This window comes from Notothenia rossii, assembly GCF_949606895.1.
Source record: "Notothenia rossii genome assembly, chromosome: 2".
Taxonomy (NCBI): Eukaryota; Metazoa; Chordata; class Actinopteri; order Perciformes; family Nototheniidae; genus Notothenia; species Notothenia rossii.
Genome location: NC_136904.1, coordinates 31,844,855 through 31,860,592, shown reverse-complemented (window position 1 = coordinate 31,860,592; position 15,738 = coordinate 31,844,855). Strand labels below are relative to the sequence as shown.

Genomic DNA, 15,738 nt, shown 5'->3' with positions numbered 1-15,738 from the left:
TTTCCCTGGAGTGCACCAGTGTAAGGAGGATGGAGAAATAATGTGTGGAGTCAGAATCGTCACAGCCAGATGTGCTAATGTTGAGCAGTGAGCGAGGACGGTGTGGACCTTTTGCATTTTGTTCTGGTGGATTACCGCTGGCATCTTCCGTCATTAGAGTTCGGCCAATTAGCTGCTCAGAATAGTAGTGCTTAAATTATAAAGCTGCTGTTAGCTTTTGTGTTAGTCCATTCCCTTAAGCGCACTACAAACAGCCCATTCTTGGAAACATGTTCCCAACCTTGCACATGCAAACCACATTTTAGTTTTCTCCATTGCCTCCATACGTCCGTAGTGCCTATGCAGGCTTGTGCTCTTTGTTTTATTCACCAGCTTGTGGTGCAGCCCGTCTATTAGAAACATCCCTGCCAACCTCTGCCAAATTAGAGCCTTTAATTGCCGTTCCATGTTGTGGCTCGGAGTCAATGTGTTTCCTCTTCCCAAGCTGTTTGGCTTTGAACATTTAAAGGTCCTGCATTAAAACGCAAAAGTTTTTCTTTTTGTTGCGTTTTTACAACATTTCATAAAATTCCGCTTACAAGCCTTGAGTTTCCATCAAAGCCTTAAGGCAGGAAATGAGGCCTTCGTCTTGATTTCCTCCCTCCCTAACCAATATGCCTACAGAAGGACTCTTATTTGTTGTTTGTGAGGCTGTTAATTTCCTGTTTGCCTTTGAGGATCCTTTCTAGAGAATCGTGTGTGTCCTACGCTGTATCTTCTTAGTCGTCGCTAAACATCTGTGTGAATGCATCACAAGTTTCCCCCTTGTTAAACAGGTGTGCGTGCACTTCACATTTAGTTTGAATTGGCCTGTTTAAAGTTTTATTGGCTTTACATCACCGTGCAAACATCATTACCTATCAAATGGAAGCTGTGAGTAAATGGGGCTAAGCTGGGTGGGCAGCACTTGGCAGCACATTTAGCCTTGGCACCCCGCAGGCAGAAACAGGTCATAAACATTAAGGGTGGCTCCCCAATGATTTCCGCGGGTCCAGGGCCAATCACACCTCTCAGTTTCCTGATGCACTTTCTCAAGTTTGCTTCCAACTTGGATTCAATTTGACTTATTTATTTCAGCGTGTTGTTTTCCGCTATGTCAAAGTAATTCATGCCACAATCACTTTCAAGTGTGCGATTCTGCAACATCAGGCATTCCTCATAATCATTTTGAAGGTTTTTATATGTTATATATATACCGTATATATATTTTTTTATGACTTGCATATACTTACATCATTAAGCGCATTAGAGGTTTAACAGAGGTATGGGAACGAGTCGATAAAAATGTATTTTTTATCCATTCCGGTATTGGAATTATGACTGCATTTTTTTCATGAAATGTTATATGAGGGCTAAAATTAATGGATATAACAGATTCAAAATCTAAAAGTGTATGTAAAAAATGTACATTGGCCCATAACTAACATGTATTCTTCTCCTTTTTTCTCCTGCTCCCCATTCGTCCTTCCTACGTGTTGCTGTGACCTTCTTGTTGCAGGTAAGAAGTGCTTTTGTTTGTTTGTTTTGTTTCTCAGTCCCGTGTTGTTTCCTTTGCAGCGATCTGGTTTCAGATTCAGCTGAGTGTGACTTTCTGTCAAACACTGGGTCTCTCGGCAGAAGCTCACATATGTGGGCCAGATGGAGGTTTGAGCACGGTGAGAGAATGCTGTGAGACGAATCTTAAAATGTGTGTGTGCATACTCTGTGCTTAAACATTGACGCATCCATCTGTGCGCATCAGCGTGTGTACAGTGCATGGTGGGTAGTACGCAGCCACAGGGGGCTTTTAGGGTGTTCCTGAGTTCAGTTTAAAGAAGACTGCGTTACATTTTGGTACAGGTTTTGTAGAATTAGAAAAAGGCTCTAAAATGAGACTTTATATATGTATAATATACAAATGATAAAGTAAGTTAAACACCTAGGTTAGGTTAAAAATCCAAGCTACTGTATAGAACAGCTTTTCTATTCTCATTGTCTTTCCTGACCTTGACTTTCCACTGTGCTGTTATATCACACAAAATGTAACGGCGTTTTATTTCTACATTGTGCTGACTATTTTCAAGAATGTGTGGTGAGCAACAATGTTGAGAATGTTTTGCATTTGAGAAACATTTCTTACTTTATCATTTCAAGGTTGTCCAGTTTGAACTCGCCTTGTCCGTGGGATGAGAAATACTCAACAAGTCCTTCAAACTAAACAACAAAATAGTTTTCAGTTTTTTAAATATCTTCCAAAATGTTTTATACGGTATAAGTATTTCCCGATCTAATTCTGCTAAGGTTGAGGTTTGACATTGCCTTTATAGAAAACTGAAAACAAAGGATAGTTGCAGGCTTTAACAACCCAAAACTCTTCGCCATATGGATACATGTTTTATCTAGTATCGCCCCTGCTCCTGAAAGAGAAGAGCTATGAGTCACAAAAGTAGTTTTTTTAACTGAAATGTACAATCTTTTTTTTAAGTTTGTTTTTGATCTAGTTGACATCCTCTTTCACACAGCAGGATAATACATGTATGATATTTGCTTTTTGTCAGTAGCTCACTTTCTACATGTAATATCTAGTTGCAATAGTTTAGTGGTTGTATCGGTTTCCAACATACTGAATATATTAGTGGAAGGTGGAGACTTGGAATGCTCTGCAGGACTCGCTTCAGATATTGATACCTTTTTCCACCGTGAGAAACTCTTACCATTTGGATCCATTTGAACAGAAATGATTCCAAGCTGCTGTTCCCTTTCAACTTTTATACAAGCACTTTTCACGCTTACATGCAATGAGTGTTTGATATTAGTCAGAATCTTGGGTGGAGTATCTTTAAATGTTACTGCCCTTTTAAACAGTGCAGCTCACACTGTGTGTTGGAGCCTCTCACTGTCTTTAATTCTACATCTGCAACAACTCAATCTGATGATTAAGGGTCTGGTTGAATTTTGCTGACAGAAAAATATATTAATTTGTCCAGTTCCATGCATGACCGAAGATGTCTTCCAACAATACCTGAAGTAAGCCTGAAATTATGCAACGGTCAGATATGTATACACACACAAATCACACTTCTAATAATAGAGACAAGCTGGAGAGCATCTTATTTCTGCACTGATGAGAATTCATGCCACACACAATACTGGCTGTTTTGTAGCGTCCTATGAATAATGCATAAGTGCTTACAATCACCTCGATAAACCTGCACGAAATATCCAGCACATTGTTTGGTGAATCCTATTAGCATTTTTTATCTCAGCGATTCACTAATCCATGATCTCTGCTCTCTTTAGCGCATGCTTCAAGTCTGCCATCATCGCAGTTTCCCTTAGTCACCCCAACCTCTCTGTAAATACATTTTTAACTGTTTAGGTCCCGGAAACACATCAAAATAACTGCTTATGCTCTTTTGTGTTTTTATTTATTTGTGGCAGTCTACTTTATATAGCAGTTCAAATGCATTCTGGTTGCATGCATCAACCAATATTCTATTAATGATACTTTGTCTGCACTGCATGACCGGGCTTAAAGCTTGTGTAGATGTGGATGCCTGAGATATGGGAAATGTTTTTCCGCTGTGTTTTTCATCTTCATCCCTGCATCCAAACCGCCACACTAATGAGCCATTAGTTGTTTAAATATGCTCTAGATAGTCTTTTTGGATAGGGATCAGTGTGGACGTATGGACTGCATAATTAGCTGTGTATTCTCATGTATCTGGGAGAAATATGTCAGAGCAAAGGAGGGTATTTATATGCACGTACATTCGGTTTTGTCTGACTAAACCTGCTTATAAGTTGAAAAATCTGAAACAAAAAACAGGGCATCAGAAAATCGAGAGAAAGCAAAAATATCACAGAGTAAGAAAGTGCTAATGAAGTAGAAAGTTGGTGGAAAAAAAGCTGAAAATCTGGACTAGTCTCTTTTCTATTACAGTAAATCATTCCATAGGTTATTTGAGGACAGCAAAGACTATTTAAATTACTGAAATGCAAACTTTGGTTGTGAGCAACAATTACATTTTTATGGCATTTGGCTTTTGTACATAGCATCTATATAATAAAAAAACGTTTTACCATTTGTATGTTATAAAGAGAGAATTACATGATGGACCAGTTTGACAGATGCTTATGTGGCTTCATGTAAATATATATATTTGCATAATCATACAGTTGATGGAAACCCTGATCCTCTTTATATTTGATACAACTACCGCCCACATGTTCTCAATGTTTTCCATTAGACGATTACCTTACAGGGATATCAAAAAGACAGATAACATTTGCACTTTGTGTTGTACATGCGTTTGCAGACTAGAATGACTGACCATCTATATGTCCGTGTCCTGTCAGCTGTTTTGGTCTACATTTCTATTTCTGTTTCTTATAACTTCTTCTATTCCTCAATGTTTTCTCAACCCAAATTTGATCTTGACTGTCAGCCTTTTTCTGTCATATTTCGTCACTAAGAAAAAAGTGCTTTTTTGTCACAGAAGTTGTGGGTAATTGCTATTTCAGCCCCGGGGCTCACATAACACAGACTGGTTTATTGCAGCTCTGTTACGTGATGCCATTTCTTAATCTCTCTCATATTGATTATTCTCTTTCCCCATTAAGGATTGTGATTTAGTTGAATGCCACTTGCTGAGGTTTGGATATATAGGCCAAATATTCTCTTCTCAGCAGCTTTTCTTGAACACTAGAAAGCATAAAGGAGGTCACAACAGCTAATATTGACAAATGAACCTTAAATATAGGATTTGGAGCATTTCTTCCCATCGATGCTCTGAATAATGCTCTCGGACACACACACACACACACACACACACACACACACACACACACACACACACACACACACACACACACACACACACACACACACACACACACACACACACAGTAAATGTGAGACAAAGGAGACAGCTGCACCCAAACAATAGTCTCTCTGCAGTAAACTGGGGTGACAGATAAGAAATCCAGGGAAATCCCATGTCACCCATTGAGCATGTTTGGGATGCTCTGGATCGGCGTATACGACAGCGTGTTCCAGTTCCTGCTAATATCCAGCAACTTCGCACAGCCATTGAAGAGGAGTGGACCAACATTCCACAGGCCACAATCAACAACCTGATCAACTCTATGCGAAGGAGATGGGTGACATGTTAGGGTTAAGGTTTAACCCTAGGGTTTTCGGACCCCCCCAGACCCACCCAATAAAGCAAAACTGCACGTTTCAGAGTGGCGTTTTATTGTGGCCAGCCTAAGGCACACCTGTGCAATAATAATGCTGTCTAATCAGCATCTTGATATGCAACACCTGTGAGGTGGGATGGATTATCTCGGCAAAGGAGAAGTGCTCACTATCACCGATCTTTTCAGATTTGTGAACAATATTTGAGAGAAATGGTTATTTTGTGTATATAGAAAATGTTTTAGATCTTTGAGTTCATCTCATGAAAAATGGGAGCAAAAACAAAAGTGTTGCATTTATATTTTTGTTCAGTGTAATTTGCAGTTTGTGTTTGTGTGTATTTAATTATCTGTTGCCTCTAATCAGACCAAACTCAGCTCACATTGATGACCTGTGTGTCATGTGACAGGATGTCATTGCACTACCACAGAGACTAATTTAGATCACACACACACACACACACACACACACACACACACACACACACACACACACACACACACACACACACACACACACACACACACACACACACACACACACACACAGCTGGAGCTGGGCAAGGGCACACGTCACACACACACAGCAGGATCCTGACTGTCACTCAGACTCTCGCCTGTCAGTTGTACTTAAGTTTCATTTCATGTTTCAGAATCAAACAGGATTTCTTTCCCTCCTCTGCTCATTCTGCTCATTCTGCTGAGCTGATTTGTGTTGATTTTGTAGCAGGTGTGTTGTTTATACGGGTGTGTGTGTTCTAACACTGCCGTATGCGATTTGTAACCCAGTGTCACTTAAACCATGCCAGTGCCCTGCTGGGCTTCATGTACTCTGCTCCTCTGCCCCCTGCCATCAGGCCTTATAGCTTTGCACTGTTTGTGTGTGTGTGTGTGTGTGTGTGTGTGTGTGTGTGTGTGTGTGTGTGTGTGTGTGTGTGTGTGTGTGTGTGTGTGTGTGTGTGTGTGTGTGTGTGTGTGTGTGTGTGTGTGTGTGTGTGTGTGTGTGTGTGTGTGTGTGTGTGTGTGTGTGTGTGTGTGTGTGTGTGTGTGTGTGTGTGTGTGTGTGTGTGTGTGTGTGTGTCAAGTTGTAGATCCTGCGCTGTCACTGTGGAAATGTCAGGCCTTTGCTCCAGTTAGTGCAGCTCTTGTCAGTGAGAGCACACTCGTTCTGCTTTGCGTTAATGAAAGAAAAACAAGAAAGAAAAGGACTGTGTGTGGGGGGGGGGGGGGGGGGTGTGCTGTTTCATTTGCTGTTTGACTGTTTGAAAACATAACTGTTGGTTTCATATTGAAAATTGATTTAAAAAAAAAAATGTAATATGTTATTATTAAATGGTTAATACAACAGATTTAATTTCCTAATCTTTGATTTAAGTCTTTGAGCTACAGATCTGTGGCAAGGCATAAAAACAAGGATGCAATTTCAGAGCTGTGCATAATAAGAGGTTTCATATCCCAGTAGTGTAGGATTGCCTTAGTGGAAATAATTATAACTACCGGTATGTATGAGCTATGTTCAGATGGGCAATAGTACAATACAGTTCATGCATTCAATTAGACTATTGCGTTGGCACAGCAGGCTTGGTGGCAAAGAATGAAATGCATGCATATAAAGTTCAACTTGAACCAACTTTTGCTGCAACAAAATGTAAGGTTACTCATATTGGCAAATGCAAGCAAAGCGTGTTTCTACTGCTTACATGGCAATGACCAAGACCAAGACCAAGGTAGAATGATTTTGAGGTTTATCCAGTAACTTTCCAGAACTGTAATATCCTGTCTCTATAGTGAAAGTCTTTGCTATGTTTTGGTCTGATAATCCTTAAAAAATACATTAATTAAGCTAAACTTCCTTTACACCTAAAACAACACGCTCCCACTTGCATTTTTATATAAAGAATCTTGTCCCACTATACCAAGATATTTATAATTCAGTACTATGCAGTTCATATATTGACATTAATTGCTGCAGAGTTCACAGCAAACACCCACCATCTACCCCACACCAATGTTTATTATTCTTAGAAGAAATGCAGTATAAACACACAGCAGAGCAGGCGGTGGGTGTCCTAGTTATTACCGCCCATTTACAGCCAAAGCAGCTCTATTATTAGACTGCACTGGACTGTCATCAGGTATCTTCAAAGGTTGCTACATAAATCACATGTGACTGTTTTTGTTCCTGCTGCGCTGTGATCTGTGAGGGTCTGGGACACGCTTTCCATCACAGAGGATAGTAGGAAAATAATGGAAGTTTCCCTTGTTATGTTATGCTGTGATCTGTATGTTTTTCTTCTTTCCATTTTTTTCAAATTGACAGATTGACATCTGAGGCTAGGGGGGTGGAATTAATGTATTTTCCCATATGTTCCAGTCAGCGTGTTTGGATGTCCGGATATGGGTGTATTTTCTATCAGGGAGGCTTTTCACAACACCAGTTACAGCTTAGTCAGTAGTTTATGTTGGGGTGAAATATATGTGGCCTGCTGTTAGTTGTTATCATAATGTAATTAACCAGAATAGACATTAAATCAATTATATTTCCAAGATGACGTCATAATTACTGAGATCTGCAGAATACTGTTAATTTACCTTGAGGGCGCAAATAAACAAGTGCAAAAAAACGTGTAATCCACCAGGCACTGCTTGACTGGCTGGATATTGCAAGTCTTCAATAATTCATAAGCAATGTTTAAATCACAGCCTTACTCGACATTGATTTTAAAATAAAGCTGGATTTGCAAATCTATAGTCACATAAACTGTTGCAAATATTTAGACCCTCAGCATCACATGACTTTACTAACACACACACACGCACACGCACACGCACACGCCCGCACACACACGCACACACACACACCACTAAATCATAATCAGATATAAGTATTTACATAATTTGGATGAATGTAACAGGATTAAGATTAACATACTAAACACATCCTCTCCTGGATTAGATCATGTCTCCTTCTCTAACTCAATCTCCTCTGGTTAGCTGCATGATGAACTGGTGATCTTTTCACATTGAACTTGAATACTGGAAAGTGCTTTCCAGTTGTTAGTGAATCAGCCGTTCTCATGTCTGTAATGCTGATCATCTCTGGTCATTTGTTTGGTTTGGATTGTGGGAGGCAGCTACAGTGTTTAACATGCTTTATCTCTCATTTCAAGGAAGCAATCATTTCAGAGTAAATGACATGGTAAAACTTGGATTTCATTGCTACAACATTTTGTTACAGAGGATCATAGTCCACAGAGGATGCATCTTTAGCCCAGTCTTTTTAACTTTAACATCTTTAAACAGATTTGAGTTTCTGCAGTGTAATATCCCAACACTACAACATTACTCTTCGACTGTAAGTGCTTAGGGATGGAATTGAATACAGATCTTCAAGTTTCCTTTAAGAAGTATCATACTAGCTTTGGTGATTTAAGTATTGATAGACATTTTTTGCCAGAATATGGATAATAAATACATCATTTATCGTCCTTGATTACATGTTCAAAAATCTTGACTTTAATTCTGAACTGCATGTCAATTCTTCCCTAAAGAGAAGAAGGAAGAGTAGAAAATGCAATCCCTTCCTTATCCGGTCTTTTTTGCTTTGGTTCTGCAGCAGGATTTGAGTCAACATCTTGACAGCCCTCACTAAGCCTGCTGGGAGTCAGGCTGATCTGACATCGTCCACTAATTGGCCGTCCTCGTATTTAAAAAGTGAAAGCTTAAAAGAGTCAGAAGAGGGATAGAATACAGAGAGGATAGTCTATTAATACAACATTTCAGCTCCCATTGCAGCACTTGAAGCACGACCTGGTTTAAACATTTCATTAACAAATAAAAATATTTGCAAATATACAATGCATTGCAGCCCTACTCCGACCACTAATATATGTAGCAATAGAGTGCCACAGTTTGTCCTTCGACAAAAAAACAATGCTATTTCTCAATAGGATTTTGGAAAATAGCTCGAAATAAGGTCTGCGGTTGAAACACATTCCAGAGACGGATCAAGTTTTGTTCAGCCGGATAATATCCACATGTCTACCCTACTTTTATAATTTTTGAAGCATAAATCTATCTATCAGATTTATGATTCGAAAATTAACTGCTAACTTACTTCCGGGTTTTAGGACGCGTCACTGTGGCACTCTATAGATGTTTCAGTAATGTACAACTTAGTAACATTTCTGATGGTGAAATTAGTGCATTTCAATGGTCCATAGTCATTGGTTTGTATGTGGCTGCTTTAGACTATGAGGGTGAAAAACTTGAAAACACCTGTTGGCTGAGGCTGATGAGAATAAATATTGCTGGAATTATAAACCAAAGTTTAGAACATAATAATTACCTATGACATATATATTAGGAGCAAATGATGACCTAATAGTAGCACCAATGAATATGGCATAAATAATGTAAGCATCAACCTCAAGCTAGCTATAGAGAAAAAGTAAAGGGATCACCAAAGTTGTCAAGATACATACATTTTTTGCCAATCCAATTAATCCAGCAAGTATAAGGGAAAACCTTGATCTCCAGTTTGGAGATCCAGGAGATCACCAGAGCTTGTTAGCTTTATCCTCGGAGGAATATGAATTTCAGAACTGAATTGCCATTTCTTCTTAAAGTTTAGAGTAAAAAAAATCAACCCAACAGCAGACTACAACATTAAAAAACAAAATATAAAGCAGTTATATTTGTCACAGAAAATGAATCTCATAGCAGCTGTTGTGATTTGTTACTTTTTATGGAAATAACATAGTTAATTGTGAACCACACCGATATTGGAGGAGTGACTTGTCTCATGTCTGGGTCATGGGATTCAGGCCAAAGTCCTTCCTTCAGTTGACCCTCAAACTCACTGAACTCACTGAACTGACAACTCTTTAAACTCAAGATGAGATTACAAAGTGTTTGTATTAAAAGGAAGTAACGCAGAGAAATAGGTAGGCAGGCTGGAGGAACATGCTGAGTTAATGTGCTGAGCTTCCCTCCACATATGTCGGTGCTGATCTAAGCCACACCTGCTGCTAACCACGACTCAGAGGAGAGGGAGAGAGGCGGCAGAGTGCAGCGTGTTGCAGGCTGAGCAGTCACTGAAGTGAGCGGTCGCTCTGTCACTGCTGCTTCTCTTTCTTTCTCTCCATCTCCTCCTTTTCTCTGCTCTCCTCGACGGAGCTGGGTTTTTTCTACTATCATCCTGAAGCGATGGTGTAATTAAGCGATCTCTGTGGGAGAGGAGCTGCTGTGCATCCTGTAGGATCCTTTTTGCCAATCGCTGACTCTCACTCAGATCTGGAAATAAATGTAAGGGAACACTCGCTCTGCCACCAGGCAACTGGGGAATCCTCCAAGTGTGAAGTGGGATTTTTGATTTTTTTCCCTGGACTTTGCAGAGTGGAATTCATCGTTTCCATCTCGCCACCATTTTTTTAAAGAACAGTCTGCGGAGGATTTGGTATTTTCAACAAGAAATGATGAGCTGAAGCTACTTGATTCCAGGAAACAGGTGGAATCAGTGGGTTTAAAGCCCCCCACTGCACATTGGGGAGCTCAGCTCAGCCCCTTGCTGAGATCCAGCAGCAGCAGAAAAGACCCGGAAAAATTACACGCAGTACTTCAACCAGATCAGGTGAAAACTGCACACGTGTCTCTTCAATCTGGTAACACCTTCACAGAAGTAGCTGGACCATATGTGAGTTAACGAGGAGTCTTGCTGACTTGTAGCAAGTCATTTCCAACTGGGTGTGAGAGAGGGGGGGGGGGGGAGCGCGTGGTGGTCAGGTGGTCCGGGAGAAGATGCCAGCCATCCTGGTGGCATCAAAGATGAAGTCAGGACTCCCCAAACCCAAACCGGTGCACAGCGCCCTGCCCATCCCCCAGACCCACAGCAGGCCCTCAGCGATAGGTCTGACCTTGGCACCACACAAGACCCACATCCCCTCCAGGGGCCAGCAGGTGGGCGCAGGACCCCCGAGGAGCATCACACGAGGGTTTGAGGATGGAGAAGACACTCAGGTCAGGATGTAAAACGATCACTTCCACCCTGTACTGCTCGGTGGTTTTCCACTTTAATCCAATGTTATTTGGTTAGACTGTTAAGCTAAGAACACGTAATCATTACACAGAACAGTACTTACTGCATGTAGCATCACTGCCTACTTAAACTAGTTACAGTAGGAGAGAAATCTGTGCAGCCTTTTTGAAGCAGATTTGTGATTTAGAACACTTTGCTGAATTATGATTTATTTTCTCCAATATCCTGTATCCCTAAATAGTCTTTACAGAGTTTGCAGAAATCTAGTGAATATTCTTTCAATAATATTCAATTTTTACTAATAAGAAAATGATATTCTCAATTTAAGCCCCTTTCCGCCCTATTGTTGTTTTAGTAAAAAAAATGTAATGATGAAGAAAATCCATATTTCTGAGTTCTCTCGACATGTGAAGACATTTAGTATCTCTCTCAGTCGATATCAGATGGCAGTCACTTCATATTGTGTCAATGTGTGTTTATATTTTCCTGTGTGTCCTGTCATGGTGGCTCTTTGAGGGATAATTTCATTGTAAATCAATACAGGGAATTTCAGTTTGCAGTTTGGCATAACAGAAACACTATGCCATTTCCAGCTATTTCCTGGTATAACAAAGTGCATGCTGTGCCTCTGTTGTCCAGGATGGCTGGTAGCAGGATATCAGGGTGGCTGTTTGCTGTGTTTGTGTGAAATATTGGCTCTTAGCAACCCCACACAAACGGCAGCAGCATGAGGGGGATCGCTCTTAATGCCATGTAAGGCAGTGAGGGGACGAGCTGTCTGTGTGTGTTTGTGTGTTACATAGCCAGTGTGTGCATGCTTGGCAACCCATCCTTACAGTAAGTGTGACTTGGAGCCACTGAGGCATCCAGCACTCTGTTGTTTAGGGTTCTGGTGTGATGATGATGATGATCATGACCGTGTGAGGAGATAATTCAGTAGCCCAGTGCTGCCGCTGGACACGGCACACGTCCGCTGCCGGTGGCATTTGTTTAGTGGCCAATCATGGTCTCACTGACCTACTTCCATGAATTTCTCTCTCTCTCTCTCTCTCTCTCTCTCTCTCTCTCTCTCTCTCTCTCTCTCTCTCTCTCCCCGCCCCTGTGGTGCTGATGATGCAGCCGTCTTCTTCACCCTTGGCTGGGTTAACCCTTGACCTTCCTGGCCAGCGGCAATGATGTGAAAACTGCAGACATGTACTGAATTCCATCACTGCTCACTGTGTGTGTGTGTGTGTGTGTGTGTGTGTGTGTGTGTGTGTGTGTGTGTGTGTGTGTGTGTGTGTGTGTGTGTGTGTGTGTGTGTGTGTGTGTGTGTGTGTGTGTGTGTGTGTGTGTGTGTGTGTGTGTGTGTGGCATATTAATGTGACTGTTACTGAATGTTTTGGCAAGAGAATAACCTTACAAATGCCATGAGCCTTTCGTGGCAAATTGTTTTTTCTTTTACAGCAGGACAGAACATGATGTTGGTCATCTCATGTTATCAGGCAGTAGTTACTCCAAAATGTTTTGCACATATCAGGATTGATGATAAAGTGACACATATCAATGAACTTGGGCTAGATAAAATGTAAATTTCACTTTTTTGTAAGAAAAAAAGGGGGATACATAATGTTCAGAGTGTGGCAGTCAGAGGCTTTCTGTCGTCCACCGTCTGCTGCAAAAAGAGACCTTGAAAAATGCAGGCCTTTTAACTAATTCACCAGCACTTACAATGGTTTGACTTTCTTGAAGTAAATATATCTGCACTTTCTTTGTTGTTCCGAGTTTGAATTTATATGCTTTTTGCCCTTATTGTAAGGCACTTTTGATAAAAGCATCAGCCACATTAAATCTAATGTCATGTAATGTACAGTTTTGAACTACATCTGCATTACACCAGGCATTACAGTTATATTGTAAACAATATAATAATGATTACACATTTGTTATATAATAGCATATTTCAAGAGTTGAAGACAAGGGAGAAAAAAATTCCATCTTTGCTTAAAAGGAAGCTTTCACGACCAACATACAATGGTGTCTATCCACATCGTTTTGCACCAATAAGCTCCTCAGATTGGAAAAAGACAGATTCTCTAATAGTCCGTTACAGTGTATCCCTATGATACAGCACAGGAGTGTTAGTTGCCTCATAGCTCAGTTTTATCGTCCTCATTTCTGGACTGTGTCTGCCGGGATCACTCCGGGGACTGAGTGAACTGGAGGAAGGATTTGCTGGCGATGACGCTGAAAGCCTCCGCGCTGCATCTCTGTCAGTGTGGGTCTAACCCGTGGTGGATTTACTGACAGATAGAAAGAGCCTGCTTTATGTTTCTTTCATGGCTTAGGAGACACAATGTGGAGAGAAGTCTGATCATCAGGAATAGTCATTTCACTTAAAACAATCTGGAGCTAAAATGTAGCACCAATTTCAACTATCATACAGGGAGAAAATCCATCATAAGGAGAGGCGAAGAGACAGATTTCAGCACCCACAGTGGCAACAAATAGTTCTGAATCCAGTACAGTCATAGGAGTGGGTTGAGGTCTGACTCATTTCTCTACTAGGAACAGTTGTCCTCTCTGTTGCACTATCTCTGCTACTCTTTATCTTCATTTGACCTTTAATGAATCACAGTGGTCTCTTGAGCTCTAAATCTAAATCCAAAATTAAACCAACACGAGAAAGGTGAAGAAAATAGGTATATTTATGTTCCTTGGGCGTTTTGGGAAATGTAGGACATGCTGTAACAGAGGTAAACAAGGTGAGGTTGAGGATCAGTGTGTACCAAGAAACTTAAACACAAAATACGTTAACTGTGACACGGATAACTTCCAACAGCACATGTTTGCCCTAATCTTATAGGATTAGTGGATTCATGTCAGGAAGCTCCTCTTCTTCACAAAGCTGGACGACCCAGTTGTCACTAAACACACAAACAAGTTATGTACACCTGTCACAAAGGGTTCATATATATTGCAACGAGAGCAGCAGGAGGCAGAGGGAAACATCCAGGCCATGTTAACTGTGTGCACACTTAGCCTTGTGTTTGTGCACGTGCGTGTGTGAAGTCTGGCACACAGCTGAATTTGATGTGAAGGTGATTGTCTGGAAATATGTACCGGTAAATTATATTTGAATCCATGCGCTGGCGTGTGTGTGGGTGTCTTTCTGTCTGATGTGGGACACCACATGAAATGAGGTGCTGCTCTGACCTTTAACCTTTTGCCATACTTTCATTATAAAAAGACAGAGCAAAGCTTTGAACACATACTTTGCTGCCCTCTAGTGTTTATGTGTTTTCTCTACACCTAATTCCATTCAAAATCACTAGGAGTGTGTGTGTGTGTGTGTGTGTGTGTGTGTGTGTGTGTGTGTGTGTGTGTGTGTGTGTGTGTGTGTGTGTGTGTGTGTGTGTGTGTGTGTGTGTGTGTGTGTGTGTGTGTGTGTGTGTGTGTGTGTGTGTGTGTTCAAGTCATTCAAGGCCACGGTCTCTGCTTTTCTATTCATCTGTAATGCTTGTGCTTTATCATCGATCGTCTTCTCTATTTTTGCGATTATTCTTTTTTTCTTTCTTCCCTTTTTGAAATCCAATACCTCATTGTTGCCAGCTCATTGAACGGAGAATCTCTGAAATCCACATTCAAAGCAGAATGCTATGTGGAGCATGCAGATGCCTTTATACAGTTAGTCGTGAACACAAACAGGAGTATGGAGTCGCACGCTCAATCCAATATGAGAACACATGCAGCCACAGAGAGAGATGTGTCCGGGTGCTGGTGTGATAAGGAGCTCTTATCTTAATAAGCATCTTGCCAAATAAAGGCTTCAATCATTCTCTGTGTAAAGACTGGCTCATTGTGAAAGCTCATCCAGGCCTCAGAGCTGAATCCCAATCTCATTAAAGAATAGTGGGACCGGTGGAGAGGGTCGTAGGCCAACTCCGCTAATATTTACTTAGATGATCATGTTGTAAACCAACCAGGATCCACAGTTTAGACAGCCCCCATCACTACTGTACGATCGATGCATCGCTGATGCAGAGTTCCATTTATTCAACTTCCTCCATTCTTGAAGATGTGTAATTGCTCGAGATTTATTTGATAATTAGATTTATTTAAATTGGGAGTAATTTCATTCCAGGAATTGGTTTGACCGTGAACCCACACTACTCAGGTTATGTGTGAACTCATTAAATGATGATGGATTCAGAGCTAATTAAATGACCCTAAATGGCAAACTATGGATCAATGGCGATGGAGGATGTAGATTAAACATATGACTTGATAAATACATTTAGTTAAAACCGAAGAGGAAAACCAGGAATGACATTTCATTTTGTTGACTGTTTATCCATCTATGTACATTTGAATATATGTTTTTATGTCTGTGTTTCCCTTTTAATAAAAAACATATAAAGTGCAGCATGTTGCTAAAATGTATTGGTTTGATAAAATGTTGTTGAAACGTTCAGTCAATTTTAAAAACATAATTTTTTTAAATA

General features: G+C 40.6%; 1 protein-coding gene across 6 annotated transcripts in view; it reads left to right on the top strand.

The window, feature by feature from the left end:
* Positions 1-15,738, top strand: part of nav2a (neuron navigator 2a) — a 236,575-nt gene that overhangs the window by 115,499 nt on the left and 105,338 nt on the right. For 2 of the 6 annotated variants that reach the window (XM_079666822.1, XM_079666820.1), the window contains exon 1: positions 10,330-11,235. The exons of 2 other annotated variants lie outside the window; for them this stretch is intronic. In XM_079666822.1, the coding sequence (XP_079522948.1) occupies positions 11,017-11,235 (219 nt within the window). In that variant the 5' untranslated portion in view covers positions 10,330-11,016. Of the gene's footprint in view, positions 1-10,329; positions 11,236-15,738 lie in introns of those variants that run through there. 2 more of the 6 variants (XM_079666823.1, XM_079666821.1) reach the window with 1 other exon arrangement.